At 47.4% G+C, this 21554-nt stretch overlaps 2 protein-coding genes across 5 annotated transcripts in view; one reads left to right on the forward strand and one right to left on the reverse strand.

Annotated features, from left to right (window-relative positions):
* LOC308486200 (uncharacterized protein) overlaps window positions 1–15041 on the forward strand; it is a 66812-nt gene extending 51771 nt beyond the window's left edge. For 2 of the 4 annotated variants that reach the window (XM_081022707.1, XM_081022705.1), the window contains exons 2-6: window positions 5868–6372; window positions 6562–6643; window positions 6889–6971; window positions 7447–7573; window positions 11966–15041. In XM_081022707.1, the coding sequence (XP_080878833.1) occupies window positions 5959–6372; window positions 6562–6643; window positions 6889–6971; window positions 7447–7573; window positions 11966–14538 (3279 nt within the window). In that variant the 5' untranslated portion in view covers window positions 5868–5958 and the 3' untranslated portion in view covers window positions 14539–15041. Of the gene's footprint in view, window positions 1–3115; window positions 3255–5867; window positions 6373–6561; window positions 6644–6888; window positions 6972–7446; window positions 7574–11965 lie in introns of those variants that run through there. The other 2 variants (XM_081022706.1, XM_081022704.1) reach the window with 2 other exon arrangements.
* LOC308486405 (uncharacterized protein) overlaps window positions 1–21554 on the reverse strand; it is a 154348-nt gene that overhangs the window by 73962 nt on the left and 58832 nt on the right. The window contains exon 2 of the mRNA XM_081023235.1: window positions 1716–1956. The gene's annotated coding sequence lies outside the window, so the exon portion shown is untranslated. The remainder of the gene's footprint in view (window positions 1–1715; window positions 1957–21554) is intronic.

Below are 21554 nucleotides of genomic sequence, written 5' to 3' on the forward strand. Positions count from 1 at the left end.
CATTCAAGATATGAACAGGGTGTGAGCCTGTGACCTAGATTAATGAATTAAGTATTTATAAAACCCAGATATTTCTGTTGTAGACCACCTTCTCTGTGTTGTATGTATGATGTTTCTGGGGGTGGTCTTGGACTCCAGGGTGGGCAATTTAAAATGTCTACATAAGGGCAGGCACACCTTTGTTCTGGGTCCTCCTCTCTACTGCATGTGGTGAGTGAGGACCCTGTTAACAGTTGCCATGAATCTGATTTAAACTGATTTTATAATGAAATGATTTCAGAATGTTGTCTATTTTACTGTTGTTAGCCGTTCTGAGCCCAGCTTCGGCTGGGGAGGGCGGGATATAAATAATAATAATAATAATAATTATTATTATTATTATTATTATTATTCTCAGTATTAAAGATCAGGCTTACTAGCTGCTTTGCTTCTCAATATTCTCTGGTTGGTCTTTGTTAATTTTCTCCTACCGATAGAGAACCTACAAAAGGCCTCTATATGGGCTCTTGTGTCCCCCGTAAGGGAAAAGGAGCAGTTTTTAAAACTTATATTAACCCAAAGACCCCACGTGGCTCGGCTCACCCCTTGCCGGGCGGTCCCATCTCTCCATCCGGAGGGGGCCACCAACACGCGCAAGGGACTGGCAGGGGGGTCTCTATCCAGGGGGCCTCTCTTGCGCCAGTTAACCTTCCCATAGCCCGCCTCTCTCCGCACGGAGCCAGTGGAAACGGGGCAAGGGGCGCTCGTGGGGACCCCCTGGGTGCGCGCCCCTGTCTGCCCCTGCCAAGGCGCCTAAGGGGCCAATGAAAGCCTCCTTCACAGCACGCGCGCAGGGGTCCAGGCCCTGTCGGTGGGGCCCACGGAAGGCGCTTTGGGGAGCTGGCGGGGGTCTCTTGGTACTTTCCCCCCCTCTCCTCCCCTCCGCGACCCCTTTACCTCTTTGTCCTCGCTCCCGATTCTCCTTTCCTTTCCTCCAACATCCACGGCGGGGGAGGTCCGAAAGCGCGCGCCCCTAGAGCTACGGCGCAGAGCAGCAACCTGGAGTGGAAGCTCCACATCCGGGAAAAGCAGGCAGTTTGGGAGGGGGATACCTCCCCCCCCCATTCCTGGAGCAGAAGCCGGATTGGAGGAGGAGGAGGAGGAGGAGGAGGAGGAAGGGGTGCAACGTATGGGGGTGGGAATTGGGGTTGTGGGGGCGGGGTGAGAGGAGGATGTGCCGGGAGGGGAGGGAAAGAATTGAGGGGGGAGGAGAGGAAGGTTTTCCCCTCCCCTCTTCCTTTTGCGATCAGGAGAGCGGGCTGATCCCGGGAATCCAACTACAAAGTGGGGTCCCCTCCCCCTCAGTGTTTACATTGCAGAAACCTTCCCTCCCCCACGCCACGAAGTTAGATCCGTCCATGTTTTGGTGCACATTGAGCAGCAAGTTGGGCTCTGTGACTCCTGTGTTATGGAAAAAGTGGGGTACACACACACATCCCGACACCCAGGTAAAATTCATCCCTTGTGTCTCCCTCAGAGGTAACACAATGAGGCCAGGAAGAAAGCAAGGCCAGCTGTTGGATCTGTTTGCAGGCAGAGCCCCCCCCCCCATGCAAGGAGTGAAGCAGCCCAGAACTAAAGCGCGTTGCAATTTTTACACCCTCAGAAAGTAGCCCCCCCGTCACAGAGAGAGCACCCCAAAAACATCCCCGGTTGCGCCACAAAATGAGTTGTACCTGGAAATCAGATCAGACTCCGAGTTCATGTTTTGGCAACATGACAAGTCTGTCCGTCGGGATGCCTGACGATTCCTGCTCCCTGCCTTTTCCCGGCCAGCCTGAGAGATCACTGGAAAGGGCGGATTTCTTGACTCCAGAATCCATCATCGCAGACCCGTTTCATTCAGGCATAGAGATCTGCTCTTTGGACCAGTCTGCTTGGATCATGTGCATCATCAATGGATCATATGGATCATCACTGGATCATCCACGATGCCATACCCATCTCACGTGGGGGGGGGGCCCCTCAGGAAGAATCTCCTGCCACGTGACTGGGGGAGTCTGGAGGCTGACTGGGGTCAGACAGGGCTGCTGTTTTGCTCTCCTTACTATTTCAGCTCAGGTTTTCCTGGCAGAAGTTCTATTTCATCAAGAAATGGGTGGATTCATTGAGGAAACGGGGCTAAGCGAAAGCATCAGTTGAAAAGAGGCAAACGTGTATACTTTGTAACCATCCAGTGTGTTGTGTTGCAAAGGCCATTTGCAGAAAGGCTCTTATTGTATCGCCTACGGCTACATGCCGGAGTTTTGGTGTTTTGTGGAAATGTGTCTCTGTAAATGCACTCATCCCCATGCATTTATAATGGCATGACATTAAATCCCATGAGATCCACAAGCACCAGAACCATAAGCCCACATAGGAGTCCAAAAGCACAGAACGAAGCAGCCCTTTATCTCTGTGTTGTTGGCTATTAAAAGCTGGATGTCCAACAACAACAACATGTAGAACTAGAACAAGAACAAGAACAAGAACAAGAACAAGAACAAGAACTAAAGAACAAGAACAAGAACTAAAGAACAAGAACATTGTCTCTGGGCAGCTTCCAAAGGAATAGAAGAAAACATGACCCAACATGAAATATTAAAAGCTTCCCGATACGGAGCTGCTTTCAGGCGTCTATTTTATCTCCTTGACATCTGGTGGGAGGGCGTTCCACAGGGCAGCCACGACAACCGAGAAGGCCCTCTGTAACCTCACTTCTCACAATGAGGGACCTGCCAGAAGACCCTCGGAGCTGGACCTCAGTGTCCGGGCTGGACGATGGACGTGGAGACGCTCCTTCCCTTCTACTGGGCTGAGACCATTTGGGGCTTTCAAGGTCAGCACCAACACTTTGAATGGTGCTCGGACCGGGAGCCAGTGAAGATTTCTTAGGACCCGTGTTCAGGGGCCAGCTGTTAGGGGGCCGTTCAGCTGCTGTCCAAAACTGAATGTATCCCTTGCCGGAAGAAATCCATAAGCCTCTCCTACTCCGTCTTCTCGGGATGCCATTGGTGCGCGATGCTCCAGCTCTCGAGAGAGGGAGAGGCTGAGTTGGGTTGCCAAGGGTTAAGCGAAAACGAGCTAGATTCCTAGACAGGAAAGTAAGACGGGGGGGGGGCAGGGTCCTCCAGAGCGAAAGCCCAATCCCCCCCTTCCCTGCAAGAAGTCGGGCGTGTGGGGGTCCCCTTGGTTCGGCTCTGCAGAGGCTGCCTGGGGGCGCCTGCTGGGATCCGGCGAGTCTCCTCTCTCCCAACATAGGGCCCATGGGGAGAGCGGGGGTCCCAGCGCTGCATGGCGAGAGGGGGGCAAGTCAGGGCGCGGAGGGTCGCAGGAGGGCGGCAGCTCTGCTCTTCCTTTCCATGGATGCGCTGCTGGCCCCTTGGATCCAGGAGCAGGGAAATGCATGCAGAGAAACCCCATTCAGATGTATGGATCAGTCCCCTTGTAACATCCGGACATGAAATATACCTGGTCCCTAAAATCTCACCTATGCAAGGAAGGAAGGAAGGAAGGAAGGAGGAAAGAGGGCAGAGAAGAGAAAGCAGTGTAAAACCTGTGGAACTCCCTCCCACAAGAGGCAGAGGGCACCAGTGGTTGCAGGACTTGATGTACAGGTTGGGGGGGTTGCCCCTCCATCAGATATCATGCACATGCAGCCCACTACCAAAATCAGCACAATCCCTTTTGTGACTTTTGTGATTTGTCCCCACACGCAAAACACTTCATCACAGTTTCTTCCTATCTATTAAAAGGGCCTCTGCTGCACAATACCAAATGTATGAATTCACTGATAAATGTCTCTATGTACTGGCTCACTGGGAAAACTTCAGAAATTCCTATAGACATGTGAGCTCAGCTACTCAGCAGCCCCTCTGCCTAAGTGATAATCCCTGGCCTCCTGATACCTGAGTGCTAGACAGGTAGCCATTCCAGAAATACCAAACTCAGATGAAGACAAAAGGGTGTGATTAACTTGGCTGTGATTAACTTGGCTGGGAAAAGTAAATATATCTTTTGTTTCACTTGATGGGTGTTTGGTGGAGGGCAGGGTGAACCATGGGGCAGGGTCCAGGATGCTCAGATTACTGCCACCAGACCTCCCCTTTCATGATGTAACCATGATGATTAGTGATGAGTGATGTAGTTGGGGGGGGCGTAAAATGGGGAATAAAGATAAAGGGTAAAGGGACCCCTGACCGTTAGGTCCACTTGCAGACGACTTTGGGGTTGCAGCGCTCAATCTCACTTTATTGGCAGCTGACATTTGTCTGCAGACAGTTTCCGGGTCATGTGGCCAGCATGACTAAGCCACTTCTGGCGAACCATTTACCTTCTCGCCACAGCAGTACCTATTTATCTGTTTGCACTTGACATGCTTTCAAACTGCTAGGTTGGCAGGAGCAGGGACCAAGCAACGGGAGCTCACCCCGTCGCGGGGATTCGAACCACCAACCTTCCGATCAGCAAGCCCTAGGCTCTGTGGTTTATTAGCGCCACCCGCTAATAAAAGTTTGGGTTCTCTTTTGTTGGGGGCTTCCATCTTGTTCCACCTGGTGGCAGGTGGGAGTCCTGTCCCGACAGTCTTCAATCAAGACCAAGCCTACTGGCTGCTGTTTGCTCCGGTATTCCTGGCGGGTGTCCTTGTTTTTGGTCCAAGGGAGCCCTCAGATTTCACTGTTAGTACAATCACGGTGGCGTTCAAAGAGGAGGAGGCCGATCCGTGGAGGAGGAGGAGGAGGAGAGGGCAATGGGGGGCTCCTCTGCTCTGTCTCCCCCATAGGAGGCTGTCATGAGACAAAGATTCTTGAGAGCAGGAGCAGTAAGGCCTACATCTTTCAAGCCTGCTGGCTGTTAACGGTTAACAGCTAATTGCTGAGTCACTGTGACCCAGGACTCATCTCAAGTGATGACTCATTCTCCCTAGAAAAGTAGCCAGTCTCTCTGTGGGCCTCAGGAGCTGAGTAGTATTGCGTTGTGTTGTTGCTGTGAATGTGTAGTGGAGTCGCCTTCAAGGGCAGTTCCACACAGAGAGCGTTGCAACCATCCCATCTGGTGCAGAGCAGGGAAGACCAGGGCCTTGTCCTCTCTGTCCCGAAAGGTCTGTGGGGTGGGGAAGTAGCCTGAGCTGGACATGGGCACCTGAGCCTCAAGCGACCATGATGGACCCAGGAGTGCCCACAAGTATTCATGACTGGGGAGGGGGAGCGTTAAGCAATGTAACGTCATCATCGTTATTGCTTGTTCCCTGCCTATCATCTGAATTTCCAAGAGCAGATTACAATTTTTTGAAAACATCAATAAGAACAGTTGAAAACACATTACACTCATAGGAAGGCGGGTCCCACTTTATTTGCTTTTGAGTGCTGTCCTTTGACCCCACCCACATGTCATTTGGCCTCACCCACTTGGCCCTCAGGGGGTTGGCCCGATAAGGGAATAAATGGGCCCTGAAGTGGGGTTGGGCAGGAGAGCAACTCTTGAGAAACCCTGGGTTAGGACCCCCACTATAACCCAGTGCCCAAACTATAAACACAGTACAATGGACTCACTTGTCAATCACAGTCCTGACTTCATTCCTCGACTGAAAACTCTGAAAGGCAGGGGCAACCAGGCTGATTCATCTCTCAGAAAGACCAACAGTTCCCTGCACATTTTGCATGGTCACTTTCCCTCTAGGAGGGCTGGAGACTTACTTCACCTTCTCCTTTTTATAGAAACTCAGAGTCTGGGTTGTAGTGCAGTCCAGAGCTGGCTCTTCCAAGACTCATACATACTTCCTCATGGAACATTTTTCTCCTCCAGGCAATATGTCAGTTTTGTAACAGAACAATGTATTCGGTTTGTAGAATTTCCTAGCACCTCTGATTTGGACAGACAGAACTTGGCAGAAGATCAAGGGGTTCCATCATCTCTCTTGGAGTCTTCCTGAGAGCAGAGATGGATGAGAAAAACTCAGCTGGCCCTGAAGCAGGAAGAGACCATGCCATCAGAACTGGGAGCAGTGGAGGATTCTGGGGGAAAACTGTGCTGAAGATCCTGGGTGAGGAGGACACTCTCCGCTCAGAGGTGCAGAGTCAGCAGTTCAGGCAGTTCTGCTTCCAGGAGGCCAAAGGACCCCGGAAGGTTTGCAGCCGACTCTACTGCCTTGACCATCAGTGGCTGAAGCCAGAAAGGCACACGAAAGCTGAGATGCTGGACCTGGTGATCTTGGAGCAGTTCCTGGCTGTCCTTCCACCGGAGATGGAGAACTGGGTGAGGGAATGCGGAGCGGAGACCAGTTCCCAGGCGGTGGCCTTGGCCGAAGGTTTCCTCCTGAGTCAGGCAGAGGAGAAGAAGCAGGCGGAGAAGCAGGTGAGAGAGACTTTCCTCTGGATACTCCAAAGGGGCTCCGAACATGAGTGAGAGTATCTGAAAATTCTCCATCATTTTTTGGAAAGCAGCCATTGAATATTATCAGATTGCCCTTCAGTTTTTGCCTCTGTGATTCCTTTTCTAACTCTTCTTCATATTCTCTGTTTTGAATCTTTGTTCCTGTTTCAGAGACAGGATCTGTTTGCAGAAATGGGCCCAGATTCCTCTGAGACCAAAAGGACTCTGTTGGACACCAGAGAGAGGCTGCTGGGTAAGGAAGGAGTCCGTTCTCCGTTTGGTCCCTTTCTGTGGATATCAAAACAAACCCATGGGTTCTTTTCATTTGGTGTGGGAGGGGGGAAGACACTTGGGGCCAAGAGCACCAAGGAAGGGAGATGTATTTTTTAACCCAACTAAATTATGAAATGGGTCCAAATGTCCAGATGCACGCAGAAGGTGAGACTTTTTTGGGAGCAGCTGCACTCCTGGCTTCCCACTTACCTCTGTCTCTTGCAGGTGACCAGATGATGCCAGCAAGACCTCCTCTTCCATCTATTCCTGGTGGGGAAGGAGAAGCAATGGTTGTGGAAGCAGCTCAGGTAGAGGGAGTGAGCCCTGTGGGGAAGGGGGCTGAGGGGTGGGGCAGCCAGGGTGCCTCTGGCCCCCAAGGAATCTCTCTCCTCCTCTTGGCTTCTGCCCAAGCTTCTCTTAAGGCATCTTTGTCAAGGGCAGCCTAGACAGAAGCTAAGAGGCTGGGAATGCCGTTCGAGAAGCTTAATGTGCTGAGAATAAGGAACAGCCACCTTGCCTTAACTCGCCTTCTGACGGTCAATAGGATGATTCATAAGTCATTGTAGTTTTATTTCTAGAGTTATCATTGAATGCTAAAATAGGCTTCTAAGCAGTTCATCAAGCCTCAGAAATAGTTCCCAGGAATCACCTATCTTGTCGCATCAGTTGCACAATGGGGTTTCCCCACCTTCTCCTCCCCCTTTTAATGAGCAGAAAGAAACAGCATTGTGTAGCAGACAACCTTAGTGCTGTCTAAAAAGGACCTCTTCCTTTCTCTCTTAGGGTCCAGTGTGTTTTGAAGATGTCGCTGTTCATTTCACAGACGAGGAATGGGCGTTGCTGGATCCTGACCAGAGAGCTCTGCATAAGGAAGTCATGGAGGAGAATCACAGGATTGTGGCCTCTCTCAGTAAGGCTCCCTTGTGGATCATAAGCTCTGTTTGGAAATTCCATGCATATCTCTCTGTGATAAGCCTCCCTGGTTTTGAGGGAGCTCTACGGGGCCACTTGCAGCACCTGGGATTCTAATACCCCCCAACCTCACCTTAAATGGAGGGCTTTTGACTGTTTTGACCGTGGACATGATCTAGCCAGCATAGACATTGCTGAGATTGGAATGGGAACATGCTGGGAATTTGAGGTCAGGAGAACACACTGTCACTGTCCTACCTTGTATTGCCCAAAATCTTCCTGACTTGGAGCATGTGGAAGACATTGAGGGTTTCCCCCCCCTAATGGTTGTAATTGTCCACAATTCACTTCACAAACAGGTTGCTCAACACACAATCCTGATAGACCTTCCTCTTGGCATTGAACAGTTAGCAACACATTTGCCTTGCCAATACACTTGTCCAGGTCAGCATCGATGAAGAGGTTGTTGGTTATGTTAGAACTTCCTAGGGAGACAAAATCAGCCACCACCTCCAGTGTCTGAAACTCCCATAGGTGCATTTTGCGACAGGGAATGTCATAGACACGAGCAGTTTCTGAGCTCTGCACACAGAACTGCGCCTAAGATTTTGGATGAAAACTACAGAGTGGAAGGAAAGAAGGACCTTTTTTATTTTTTTTAAGAATATTTTTTTATTAACCAACCAATCACATCAAATTACATAAATTCCAAATTACTCAGCCGAATTTTAAATTTTTGTTGGGGGTACCCATATTTCAAGTTCCGAAGGAGATCCAATCAACTTCTTGCTTCTTACTGCTGTTTTAATGTCCACAAATCTAACCTTATGATGTTCACAGTACTATCCTGTCCTTTCTTATTATTTTTCCACATCTCTTGTTGTTATTTTCATATATTTTTCCTTTCTCTTTGTGACCTCTGATAGTCTCCACAAGCTGGTTAGAACAGTTTGTAATCCTGCGTGAATATTTTTTTTTTATCCAGTAGCCATATCCAGACGTTTTCCATATAACATCACTTCCATACATCAAAACAGTCTTAGCGTCATTAATCTTCACCAATCTGCCTCCTTTCTCAAAACCTCTGAGGAGATTCACTAGGAATGCAGTCTGAAAACAAATCCGTTCTTCCTCCCGGCTATAAATCCTTTGGCAAGATGGCGACTCCGAATTAATTGCTGCGCCATTCCCAAAAGCTCTTATTGCTTCTCGGTCTCCATAAAGCATACTTTTGGTTAAAGTTTATCTCCACACAGACCTTAATCATCCTGCTTGGGTCAGTTCAACCAACAGTTCTAATGAGGAGGGGTTCTTGTAAATCACATAGAAGGAAAGTAAAAAAGGTCCCCCCCCCATTCAGCCCCGTTGTCAACATACCCCGCCTTTGGTGTATCTTCATAGTAAAATATTCCTGTTTCTCCAGCCCGTCGTCTTCTTTCGCAGAGGTCACTTAAATTAGCAGACTTCACTCCCCTTCTTCACTTGAAATATGTGCATTTGCTTCTTTTGTAATTAATTATTCCAAATTGCTGCAACTAGTGCGCGATCAGAGACAGCATCCAGGAGAGCCGATGTCCACACGGGGGCATTCTGCCTAGGGCCCTCATCTCCTTCTTTCAAATTAGGGGGTGATTTATGGGCACAGCAGGCAAGGGCAGTGTTCCCCATTTCCTTGGGGCAACAAGGGAGGCTGCCTACTCCCATAACAGCCTCTTAATTACCCCGTGTGGGTCGGAAAGATGGTATTGTCGGCCATCTTCCAATGCACCCCCTAGTGGCCCCCCGAAAGGACCTTTTTCTGCCTCCCCACTTCCAGCTACTCTCTGAAGGCTGAAGGAGAGACCTGTCAAGGTGGTGTCTGCTCTTCGCAGTAAACACCCTCTGCTCACTCAGAGAGATATTTACAGTTCTTTATTTACATATGTACAAACAGCTACAGTTCAAAATCATGCCTCTGAATCCGACGAGTCAGATTCGGGGAGTGGCTTCCTTCGGCTCCTTCTCCAACACAGCAGATGTGGGAATCTCGCAAGACGTCTTTGATTCTCTCCTCGCCTGTGCCAAAGGCACCGCTTCCCCTTCTGTTCCTGAACTCCCTGGTTGATGGCAGGGCTCTCCAGTACTGCAGAGCCCTGACACCACTTGACTGCTCTCCGCCTTCTCCTCCCCTACTTCGTCCATCATTTCCCTGTTTTCCCTGTCTGACTGTCCCTGCTCTGATACTCCCCCTTCCATTGACCCAAGGGCTCTCTGTCCCGTGACATCACCCCCCACTAAGCCCCCCCATCTGTCTCGCTTTTGCTGTCTTCTGAGGATCTGAAACCTACAAATTCTTCCTCTTCCTCGTCACTTTCTCCAAATATTTCCCTAAGTCGCCAATTGTGGGGTTTGGGCTTGTGGGGGTAACGTTCATGAAAATCTTTCTGTAACTGGTGCATGGATGTTTTCTACAGGTTCCCAAGAGTTCTCAGTTGCCGAATAACCCTTCCAAGCTACTAGATATTGCAGTCTTTTCCTGTGCCACCTGGAGTCTAGAATTTCCTCCACACTCTTGCTCCCCTTCCACCAGTATGGGAGGCGGGGGAGGTTCTTGAGTAGTACCTTGATACCTGTGTGATGGATTATATGGCGACAGCAATGCCCTGTGGAATACGGGGTGTATCTTCATAGTCCCTGGCAGAAGGAGTCGGAAAGACACTGGATTAATCCGCTCTATAACTTCAAAAGGTCCTAACTTTCTTGGTTCCAACTTTCTGCATCTACCCTTAAAGGGTAATAATAATAATAATAATAATAATAATAATAATTTTTTATTTATACCCCGCACATCTGGCTGGGCTTCCCCAGCCACTCTGGGCGGTTTCCAACAAAATATTAAAATACTGTAATACATCAAACATTAAACGCTTCCCTAAGCAGGGCTGCCTTCAGATGTCTTCTAAAAGTCTGGTAGTTGTTGTTCTCTTTGACATCTGGTGGGAGGGCATTCCACAGGGAGGGCGCCACTACCGAGAAGGCCCTATGCCTGGTTCCCTGTAACTTGGCTTCTTGCAGTGAGGGTGACCCTTTTGAGGATAACCAAACCTTATCTCCTACCTGGATTCTTTCCCTCCCCTGTCTATGTGCATCGGAGGCCCACTTGTAGGCTGCCTTGGCAATCTCCAAGTTCTCTTTCAGCATCTGATGCAGATACTCCATCTCTTCTACAAATTAGTCCACTGCAGGTACTGACAGTCTCTCTTTCCTACCTGGAAATGCCCTAGGATGCTCCCCATAACTTGAAACAAGTGGTGATAGACCTGTGGGTGCATGCATTGCGTTGTACGCGAACTCTGCCAGGCTCAATTTCTCTACCCAATTGTCTTGCTGGTAATTCACATAGCATGTCACGTATTGTTGCAAGGCAGCGTTTGCCCTCTCTGCCTGTCCATTTGTCTGAGGATGTCTAGCTGACGGGGAAACTTATTTCTACCTGTAACAACTCCATCAACATCCTCCCAAAATGCTAAGTAAACTGACTTCCACGATCTGTGATCAGCCTTGAAGGCGTGCCATGCGACCTGGAAACAATGTCTACAAACAACCATGCTGTTTCTTGAGTGGAAGGTATTTTAGTGCAAGGTACAAAATGTGCCATTTTTGTTAGCACATCTACTACTACCAAAACGACTGGGGTATTTTTTGCGACGCTGGTAGGTCAGTAATAAAATCCATGGCTATCACTTCCCACGGTTTGTTAGGGGTGGGTAAGGGTTACAACAACCCGGCAGATGCTGTCGTTTCCCCTATTGCCCTCTGGCAGACTTCGCAGCCTTTAACGTACTCCTCTACCTCCTCCTTTATTTTGGGCCACCAGAATTCCTTGGTAACTAAGTACATAGTCTTGTTCTGACCAAAATGCCCTGCAGTCGGGCTGCCGTGATGCTGTCTAAGAATTTTGGCCCGCAGTTCTTCCCCCGGCACGTACAGCCCCTCCTTGTAATAGAGCAATCCCTCTCTTTCCTTAAAACTTCTCTCTCTATTCTCCCCTTGCCTGTCTGTCCCGTGACAAGACCTTCTTAAAAAATCAGGGGGGTGGGCAGGGGAAGGACTAGACCATGTGGAAAATGAACATATTATTTTAGCTGCTGTTCATTCCTTTTCAGATTTGTATTCTTGTTATAAAAGAGTGCGCCTAGACATTCCATTGTTGCGCCCGTATCCTTGGTTTAAGGTGCCTTTAGCTCTTAGCTTTCTTATCTCTGTTTCTAACACTGACCGCCTCTAGTGTGTGGTCACCAATGTTGATGCATGGAATTCTTCCTCTATCACAAGGGTTAGAGATCAATATTCAATAGAGTGGCACTCCATTTCTTCCTGCAGCTCTAATCCATTTCTTTCTTCCTTGCAGGTGGTGATGATTCGGAAATAGAGAGAGAGGACACCCATGACAGAATCCACACAGTGGATAAGCCATTGCCACTCTTAGAGTGTGGAGAGAGCTTCAGTCACAGCTCCCATTCGACTACCCACCAAAGAAATGCTATTAGGAAGAAACACTATCAGTTTTCTGAATGGGGAAAAACTTTCTGTTGGAATGAAAGCCTCACTTCACAGGAAATAATTCACACAGGGGAGGACCCACTGAAATGCTTGGAATGTGGAAAGAGCTTCAGTACGAGTGCACATTTCATTTCACATCAAATAATTCACAGAAGGGAGAAACCCTATCAGGGCTTGGAATGTAGGGAAAGCTTTAATACAAGCACAACCTTCTGTAAACACCAGAGAATTCACAGGGGGGAGAAGACATTTGAATGCCGAGAGTGTGGAAAGAGCTTCAGTCAGAGAACCCATCTCACAGCCCATCAAATAATTCATACAGGTGAGAAACCCTATCAGTGCTCGGAATGTGGGCAGAGCTTCAATCACAGGACGACTCTCACGGTCCATCAAAGGATTCACAGTGGTGAGAAACCCTATCAGTGTTCAGAATGTGGGAAGAGTTTCACTGTGAGCTCCCATCTCACTTCCCACCAAAGAATTCACAGTGGTGAGAAACCATATAAATGTGTGAATTGTGGAAAGGGATTCACCCAAAAGGCAAGTCTCACTTCCCATCAAAGAATTCACAGTGGTGAAAAACCTTATCAATGCATGGAATGTGGGAAGAGCTTCAGTCGGAAGCAAAGTCTCAGTTCCCACCAAAGAATTCACAGTGGTGAGAAACCCTATCAGTGCTTGGAATGTGGAAAGAGATTCTCACAGAGAGCCAATCTCAGTTCCCACCAAAGAATTCACACAGGGGAAAAACCACATCAGTGCTTGGAATGTGGAAAGAACTTCAGTCTCAGGGCCCATCTCACTACCCATCAAAGCATTCATACCAGGGAGAAACCATATCGATGCTTGGATTGTGGAAAGAGTTTCCTACAGAGAGCTGATCTCACTTCACACCAAAGAATTCACACAAGGGAGAAACCATATCAGTGCTTGGAATGTGGGAAGAGCTTCACTGTGAGCGCTGGTCTTACTTCCCACAAAAAAATTCATATTGGGAAGAAACCCTATCAATGTGTGAATTGTGGAAAGAGCTTCAGCCAGAAGCAAAGTCTCACTTCCCACCAAAGAATTCACAGTGGTGAGAAACCCTATAAGTGCTTGGAATGTGGAAAGAGTTTCTGCCAGAGAGCCAATCTCACTTCTCACCAAAGAATTCACACAGGGGAGAAGCCATATCAGTGCTTGGAATGTGGAAAGAGCTTCAGTCTGAAGAAAAGTCTCACTTCCCACCAAAGAACTCACAGTGGTGAGAAACCCTATCAGTGCTCGGAATGTGGAAAGAGTTTCTGCCAGAGAGTCAACCTCACTCATCACCAAAGAATTCACACAGGTGAAAAACCCTATCAGTGCTTGGAATGTGGCAAGAGCTTCAGTCTGAAGAAAAGTCTCACTTCCCACCAAAGCATTCATACTGGGGAGAAACCCTATCGATGCTTGGAATGTGGGAAGAGTTTCTGCCAGAGAGCGGATCTCACTTCCCACCAAAGAATTCACACAGGAGAGAAACCCTATCAGTACTTGGAATGTGGGAAGAGTTTCCACCAGAAAGTCAACCTCACTTCCCACCAAAGAATTCACACAGGGCAGAAACCATATCAGTGCTTGGAATGTGGGAAGAGTTTCCGCCAGAAAGTCAACCTCACTTCCCACCAAAGAATTCACACAGGGGAGAAACCCTATCAGTGCTTGGAATGTGGAAAGAGCTTCAGTCAGAAGCAAAGTCTCCCTTCCCATCAAAGAATTCACAGTGGTGAGAAGCCTTATCAGTGCTTGGAAAGTGGAAAGGGCTTCGGTAAGAGGACCAAGCTCATGGCCCATCAACGAACTCACAGTGGTGAGAAACCCTATCAATGCTTGGATTGTGGAAAGAGTTTCAGCCAAAGGGCCAATCTAACTTGCCATGAAAGAATTCACACAGGGGAGAAACCCTATAAGTGCTTGGAATGTGGGAAGAGCTTCAATCAGAAGCAAAGTCTCACTTCCCACCAAAGAATTCACACAGGGGAGAAACCTTATCAGTGCTTGGAATGTGGAAAGAGCTTTGGTGAGAGGACCAAGCTCATGGCTCACCAAAGAATTCACAGTGGTGAGAAACCCTATCAATGTGTGAAATGTGGAAAGAGTTTCTGCCAGAAAGCCCATCTCACTTCCCACCAAAGAATTCACACAGGGGAGAAACCCTATCAGTGCTTGGAATGTGGGAAGAGCTTCACCCGGAAGGACAACTTCACTTCCCACCAAAGAATTCACAGTGGTGAGAAACCATATCAGTGCTTGGAATGTGGAAAGAGCTTTGGTAACAGGACCAATCTCACTTCCCACCGAAGAATTCATACAGGGGAGAATCATAGAATTTTAGACCTGCAGGAGACCCCTGGGGCCTCTAGTCCGATGCAGGACTCTCAACTAAAGCATCCATGACTTTGCCTTCAAACTTCTCCTTAAAAAGGGCATCTCTAATTTGAAGCCATCTCCAAGGGCGTCTCTAATTTGAAGCCATTGGTTTGGGTCCCAGCCTCCAGAGCCGGTGAAAACAAGCTTGTTCAATCTTCCACCTGACAGCCCTTTGTTCCTCAGAAGGCTTGGTTTCCCAACACTTAATTGTCTTGGTCACCCCCCTCTGCACACCTTCCAGCTTGTCGAAATCCTTCTTAAATTGGGGCACCCAGAACCGGACACAGGTCTCCAGGTGTGGTCTGAAGAAGGCAGAAGAAAGTGGGGCTATTACTTCCCTTGATCTGGACACTTGAGTTCTTTGGACACAGCCTAGAATAACAGCCTTTTTTGCTGCTGCATCATACTGTTGACTCATGTTAGTCTAAGACCCCAGGTCTTTTCCACATGTACTACTGGCAAGCCCGGTATCCCCCATCTTATATTTGTGCAGCTAATTCTTCTTGCCTAAGTACAGAATCTTACCTTTCTTCTTACTGAAATTTATTGGATGCCTTTATATACCACCTGTTTCTTCAAGAAGCTCAGAGTGGTCTTAAGTGGTTCTCCCCCTCATCGTTTAATCCTGACAGCAACCCTGTGAGGTAGGTTGGGCTGTGAAGCCATCACCCAGTGAGCTTCATGGCTGAGTGGGTGTTTGAACCCATGTCTCCCAGGTCCTAGTCCAAAACTCTTAAGCACTGTACCACACTGACTCTCGAATGAGACTTTTGGCAAGTGCATGCATGCGCATTTAATGAAAGTTTCAGTGCAATGTCTTGGTGTTTGTATTTAAAGATTTATACGCATGTATCAATGACATTAATATAATAATGATAATTACAGTAGAAGAGTAAATTTTAGGAAATGCTGGATGGTGATAGGGGTAGTTTGGAATGCTGGGATTGAGCAATTGAACTGAACAATTTCCACATAAATCACAACAAGATCTGAAATAAAGATATAAAACACCACCACCAACAACCCCTGGAAAAACCCCAAAAATTCAAGAGTCTGTTCAGCAGCTCAGGTTTTGCAGCTGGAGTCAATCCAGGCTCCACCCTCCCAGGCCTGGTAGAAAAAACATGCAAGGCAGGAAGCTGCTCTTCCAGGACTCATGTCAAGACAGTCCTCTTCAACAGGCCTCTCAGCAGCTTCAGCCTTTGTAGCTGGAGTCTGTCCGCCCATCAGTCACTCTGGGCCTCGCCTTCCCAAGCCAAATGGAAAGGTCTCTAAGGAGGGAGTACATCTTCCAGGACTTGCACCCAAGATGGTTTCTGGCCTCTTCAGCAGAGACCATTGGAGGGTGGAATGGAATGGGAGAGTGGTGGCAATTGCGGAGCAGGGCTGGTTAGATCAGTAGTAACGAGACAGCATTATAATCCCAATTGCTGGAGTTGTAGTCAAGTTTCAAAAGAAAAAGAAAAGAAACGAGAACATTTGAAACCACATGTCTATGCGCACAAAGTTACCTTGACACCCTTGTCTATTTTTTAAATAAATCAGTTTAATGAATCGATGCACACTTCCTTCTTTGTTATGTTTGGGGTGAAGTGTTGAAGAGTCCTCTGTGGTGGCAACAGGAATAAAGGGGAGTTTGGCGGAAGATCCATCTCCTAGCCGTGCACCTTGAATGAAACGGGAAGGTGGCCCAGGGATGGGTGGGCAGGGCCAAAGCCCCTCTGAGCAAAGGCGGTGGGGGCTCAAAATGGGGAGATAAACTAGAGGACACTCGGAGAGTTCAAAGTGCGTCATAAAAACCAACTCTGCTGTCTTTACAACATGCCTATGAGGTGGACCTGTAGCATTTCCCCATTAATGTGGGAAGTCGAAGAGAAGAGGAGGAGAGCAGAGAGGGGCATGAAGCAGAGACTCTGTCCCTCTGCCCTCTTGCAAGTTGCACGCACACAATGCGCTCTGATCTGCACTGCTCATTCACATCTGTTTTAGGCCCCCAGGCATTTACTGGAATGGTCTAGGTGCTGATTTTTAAAGTACTTGATGTTGTTGTTGTTGAGTTGTTCAGTCATGTCCGACTCTTCGTGACCCCCTGGACCAGAGCACGCCAGGCACTCCTGTCTTCCACTGCCTCCTGCAGTTTGGTCAGGCTCATGTTTGTAGCTTCGAGAACACTGTCCAACCATCTCGACCTCTGTCGTCCCCTTCTCCTTGTGCCCTCCACCTTTCCCAACATCAGGGTCTTTTCCAGGGAGTCTTCTCTGCTCATGAGGTGGCCAAAGTCTTGGAGCCTCAGCTTCAGGATCTGTCCTTCCAGCGAGCACTCAGTGCTGATTTCCTTCAGAATGGAGAGGTTGGATCTTCTTGCAGTCCATGGGACTCTCCAGAGTCTCCTCCAGCACCAGAATTCAAAAGCATCAATTCTTCAGCGATCAGCCTTCTTGATGGACCAGCTCTCACTTCCATACATCACTACTGGGAAAACCATGGCTTTCACTATACGGACCTTTGTTGGCAAGGTGAGGTCTCTGCTTTTTAAGATGCTGTCTAGGTTTGTCAAGTATTTGATAGTGGTTGCTTTTTTTATAGTTGAAGGGATTTAAGAGGGGGCTGTGAGCTATGTATGCTGTCCTCATACTGGAGCAGAGGGAAGGAAGTTGCCCTGAAGAAGGGGCAGGCCAGCCTCTCCCAGCGGACAGACAGAAGTCCAAAGTTTGGAGCAATGAATAACCTGGCTCAATACACTCCTTTGGATCCCTGAGAGTCACTTTCAATGAGACACTTTTCTGGAAGGGGCATCTGGAGGCTGCAAAACTTAAAGTGCAGGAAGCTTGTGGGGCACTAATGAAATTCTGCCTCACGGTGGGTAGACACTTATTAGAACCTGTGCTGATAATTGGAAGCTGAGCTGAGGGAAGTCTTTGGGGGAGGGGAGGGTGGGTGGGAAAAAAGGGGTAAATAATGAATATTTTTTTTGATATGTTGTTGAATTGCTAATAAAAAAATGTTTTTTTTAAAAAAATAAAAGTATATAAAATAGTTTACTCACATTCTGTTCACAGAAGGATCCCAGAAGGCAGACTTAGGTTACAAAATATATGCACCTGGAATCTATCCCATAAGGAGATAGTTCCTTTGTCCTCTCTTGAAGCCAAGAGAGCATCTCATGCTAAGGAGATGTTGCTTCTTCGAGGAATGGAGTCAGAGAGAGATGGCTGCCTCCCCTGTGCTATGTTGTTACCTGCATAGGTGAGGTCACGCCCACCTCTGGTCACATGTAGAGGAAGTTTGTCCCAGCCCAGGAGGAAACAAGAAGTTCCGACTGGCTGGTCCAGACATCCCCTTTTTATGTCTACTCTAGGAATGTTGTATTTGACTGCTCTGTGTTTCACACCCCACAGTTCAAACAAAGAGAGATTGCAAGGAGCTCCAAAAAGAGCTCTCCAAACGGGGTGGATGGGCAGTAATTACAGTTCATTGTCAATGAGATCAAAGTGATGCATGTTGGGACAACCCCCCCCCCTTAATATGTACAGGCTCATGGGTCTGATCTGGATTTCCCTGTGTGCTCTAGGAGACCAGGGGAGAGGGGAGCTGGTCGCAGCAGGAAGGAGTGTCTCTATGGATGCTTCAGCAGCCGGCCTCCTCTGGGTCTCCTGGCCCCCTCCTCTCCTTCCTCTGAGTCTGACCTGCCAGGTACTTCTCCCCTCCTTAAAATGCTGTTCAGTACTTCTTTCAAGGGTGCAATCAGGGTTTGATTTAGTTTTTTTATAATATTTTGCCGAAAATCCATCTGGTCCTGGGGCCTCCACAGTTTTTGATTCTTTTATTACTCGTTGGATTTTGTCTTCTTCTATTGGCTCTGCCTCTCGGCCCTTGCACTTTGCACCAACCAATACTCAGCTTTACTTAAGAATACTTTAGCATTTATGTAGCACATTTAAAGCATTACAAAATATAACATATATTATCTCAGTAATCTAAGCAACGGCCCTGCAAGGCTGTCCAGTGTTATAATCCCCATGCATACGAAGAGTTGAGGTTGCAGGAAGAGGAGTTTGACTCACATCTCACACTTTAACTGCTACACTACATCAGTCCTCACAAATCCTTGCACTCCAGATCCTGAAAACAGCATGTGCATTCCCCAGCATGTGCATTGTAGGAATGTTGCATTTGACTGCAATACAATTTTACACCCCACACCTTCACTATCCAATAATCATTTGCAAGCGTACTTCTTCCAAGGCTCAGTAGTTAAGATTCTGAGCTTGAAAAACAAAACCCCTGAGATTGAGGCATCACCAGAGAAGCTTCCTCATGTGCATCTCACACAACATTCTCATCTCCAGTTGGGATCACCTGAGACCTCAGAAAGAAATCATTGTTTTGGGGGAGAGTGGCGTGGAACCATGCCTGAGTCAAAAGATTACAGAGCAAACACAGCGCCCTATTCACGTTTCATACGAAGTTGGTTTGTTCCCATGAATTGTACCAGTGAGCTTCTTAACAGAATTTCATATTCCCTTATAAAGTCATGTCCAGCGATACCTTCATGCCCAAGCAGTCCCCTGTCTCAGTTGCAAGCAATCCCCTGGCCAGCTACCACTGGACATCCTGCACCTTGTTTTCTTTTGCAAACCTCCCAGCCTCAGCAGTTCAAATTCCAGCCTACACATGCACTTATGCGCACACACTTGTCGGGAACATGTTCTCTTTTATCCAGACAAGATAACTGTCAGCATTTAAAGGTGTAGTAGAAAGACGATAGAGAACAGGATGGAAGATGTTTAAGGGTCAATCCTAGGTACACTTGGAGTGCCATCTTCCCCCGTCTGCTCAGTCCTGTGCAGAATATACCCAGGGAAGTGGAGTCAGGGGTCAGGACTGCAACATTATTTATGCGTTGGGATTCGGCTGCAGAACTGCAGAGTTTACTAAGCAGACTTGCTGGGGGAAAGTCTACACTAGCGTCCATCTGGCATACTTTTGGGCAAACATATGCAGGGTTTTATTGCAGGGTTTTCAGTAGTTTAGCCCTAAACTGAGGACGCCAAGAATTTTGGTTTGCTCCTTGGCGTATTGAGCTCCAAATTGCTGCTTGACTTCTCATGAAGCAAAGCTGCCGCAAAGCACACTTGCCTCAAGGAAGACGGAGCTCACGCCCACCTAACAATATGCTTGCCCTGACGAAGCTAGAAGGTGCTGGGTCCCCCCCCCAAATTATTGGTTTTCTCTTGTAATTTTGTTGTTGTTTAGTCGTTTAGTCGTATCCGACTCTTCATGACTCCGTGGACCAGAGCACGCCAGGCTCTTATAATAAATAAACATAAACACAGAAAAGAACATTACATTTAACACAACATAAAAACTTAACAACAATAAAAATGCAAAAGATAAAAGAATATCCCCCCCCCCTTCTTATTCCCTGGTATATTTACATTGCTAGAAGACTTCCTCGACACCTTCCAATCTGAATTTCAACATAACACATATTTAGCAGTTCCCAATTTCATATCTGAAAAATCAGTATCCTCTTTCATTACAAACTCCTTATCCCTACTTCCAATTGTAATCCATAATAATCATTATTATTGTTAGGATATTTCCGTTCCACCTTAAAAGGGAGCAGGCTGTGAGTCACAGAGTCTGCGTATTTCCTGTTCACAGGATGTTTATGTTTTCTATTGCTTTCGTTTTCTCTCTCTGTGTCGTAGACACTAAAGCAGGCAGTCATGTTTTTCTTTGTTCTGATCAACGCTGAATAAAACTTGTAAATAATGCTCTCCTGAGTGCGACTTTTGCTGTGACTATCTGCTGATAGAGTGTGCATGAGCTCTGGAATGTGGCAAGATATTTTCTAGAAACTCATGTCACTAATTGCTGATACTGCGTGCCTACGGGAGATCGATGGATCATCCGGCAGACGGCTTGGGGCCATGATGGACTTTGTCTCCCTGGCAGTATCCCAACAATTATTGATCTTTTTCTATCCCTTAGCCTCATCTGTTACTTCTAGGAGTTTCTTATTTTATCTCATAGTTTACCACTTGCAAAATCTTCAGCTCCTGCTTTCAATTACAACAAACAAGGCACGGGAGCCCTGCTTGGGGGGGGGGGGCACAGGAGGGAAACCTGACAGACAGAGCAACTCAAGAGGCAGCAGCTCAAGTGCATCCCCCCCCCAGCAGCCAACTCTGCCCCCTCACTTGTTGGCTCACCTGCCTCCATTCCGCCCCGTCTTCTTCCCTGCCTGCCTCCTCCAGCCGAGAGCAAGGTGGCAAAGGCGTGGGCACTGGGGTGGCCTGCCCCCACCGCCACCGCTTTGGTTCACCTCAGTTAAATACCCACACCCCAATTAAATACCCAATCATAATACTTCAATTAAAAAATAAAAAACAAGAATAAAAAAGATCAAATTATATATATATTTTTTAAAGATATTTATTAGGATTTTCAAAATATTACAAAAAAGAAACAGAAAAAAGAAAAATACAAAATAAAAGTAGTTAAAAACAATTCAGTCTTTCAATCACTTATCTTTCATTTGCTTATTTCCCGGACCTCCTCACGCCTCCCTTTTCTGTATTCCAATTCAGTTTGTTAGTTCAGCAAATCCCTCCCCTCTTTGTTTATCCTAGTCTTCAATCTTAAAGTATTGTAACATTAGATTTTTGCTTATTAATAGTCCATTTTTTCATATTCCCTTATAACATTACAGCTCAAAACCACTTAGTTTCTATCCAACATCATTCTGACATTCATTAATTTTACAATATTTCTGTAAATAGTCTTTGAACTTTTTCCAATCTTCTTCCACCGACTCTTCTCCCTGGTCTTGGATTCTGCCAGTGATTTCTGCCAGTTCCATATAGTCCATCACCATCATCTGCCATTCTTCCAAGGTGGGTAGATCTTGTGTCTTCCAGTACTTTGCAATGAGTATTCTTGCTGCTGTTGTGGCATACATAAAAAAAGTTCTATCCTTCTTTGGCACCAATTGGCCGACCATGCCTAGGAGAAAGGCCTCTGGTTTCTTCAAGAAG

Source organism: Podarcis pityusensis, assembly GCF_964106645.2.
Source record: "Podarcis pityusensis genome assembly, chromosome: 10".
Lineage (NCBI taxonomy): Eukaryota > Metazoa > Chordata > Lepidosauria > Squamata > Lacertidae > Podarcis > Podarcis pityusensis.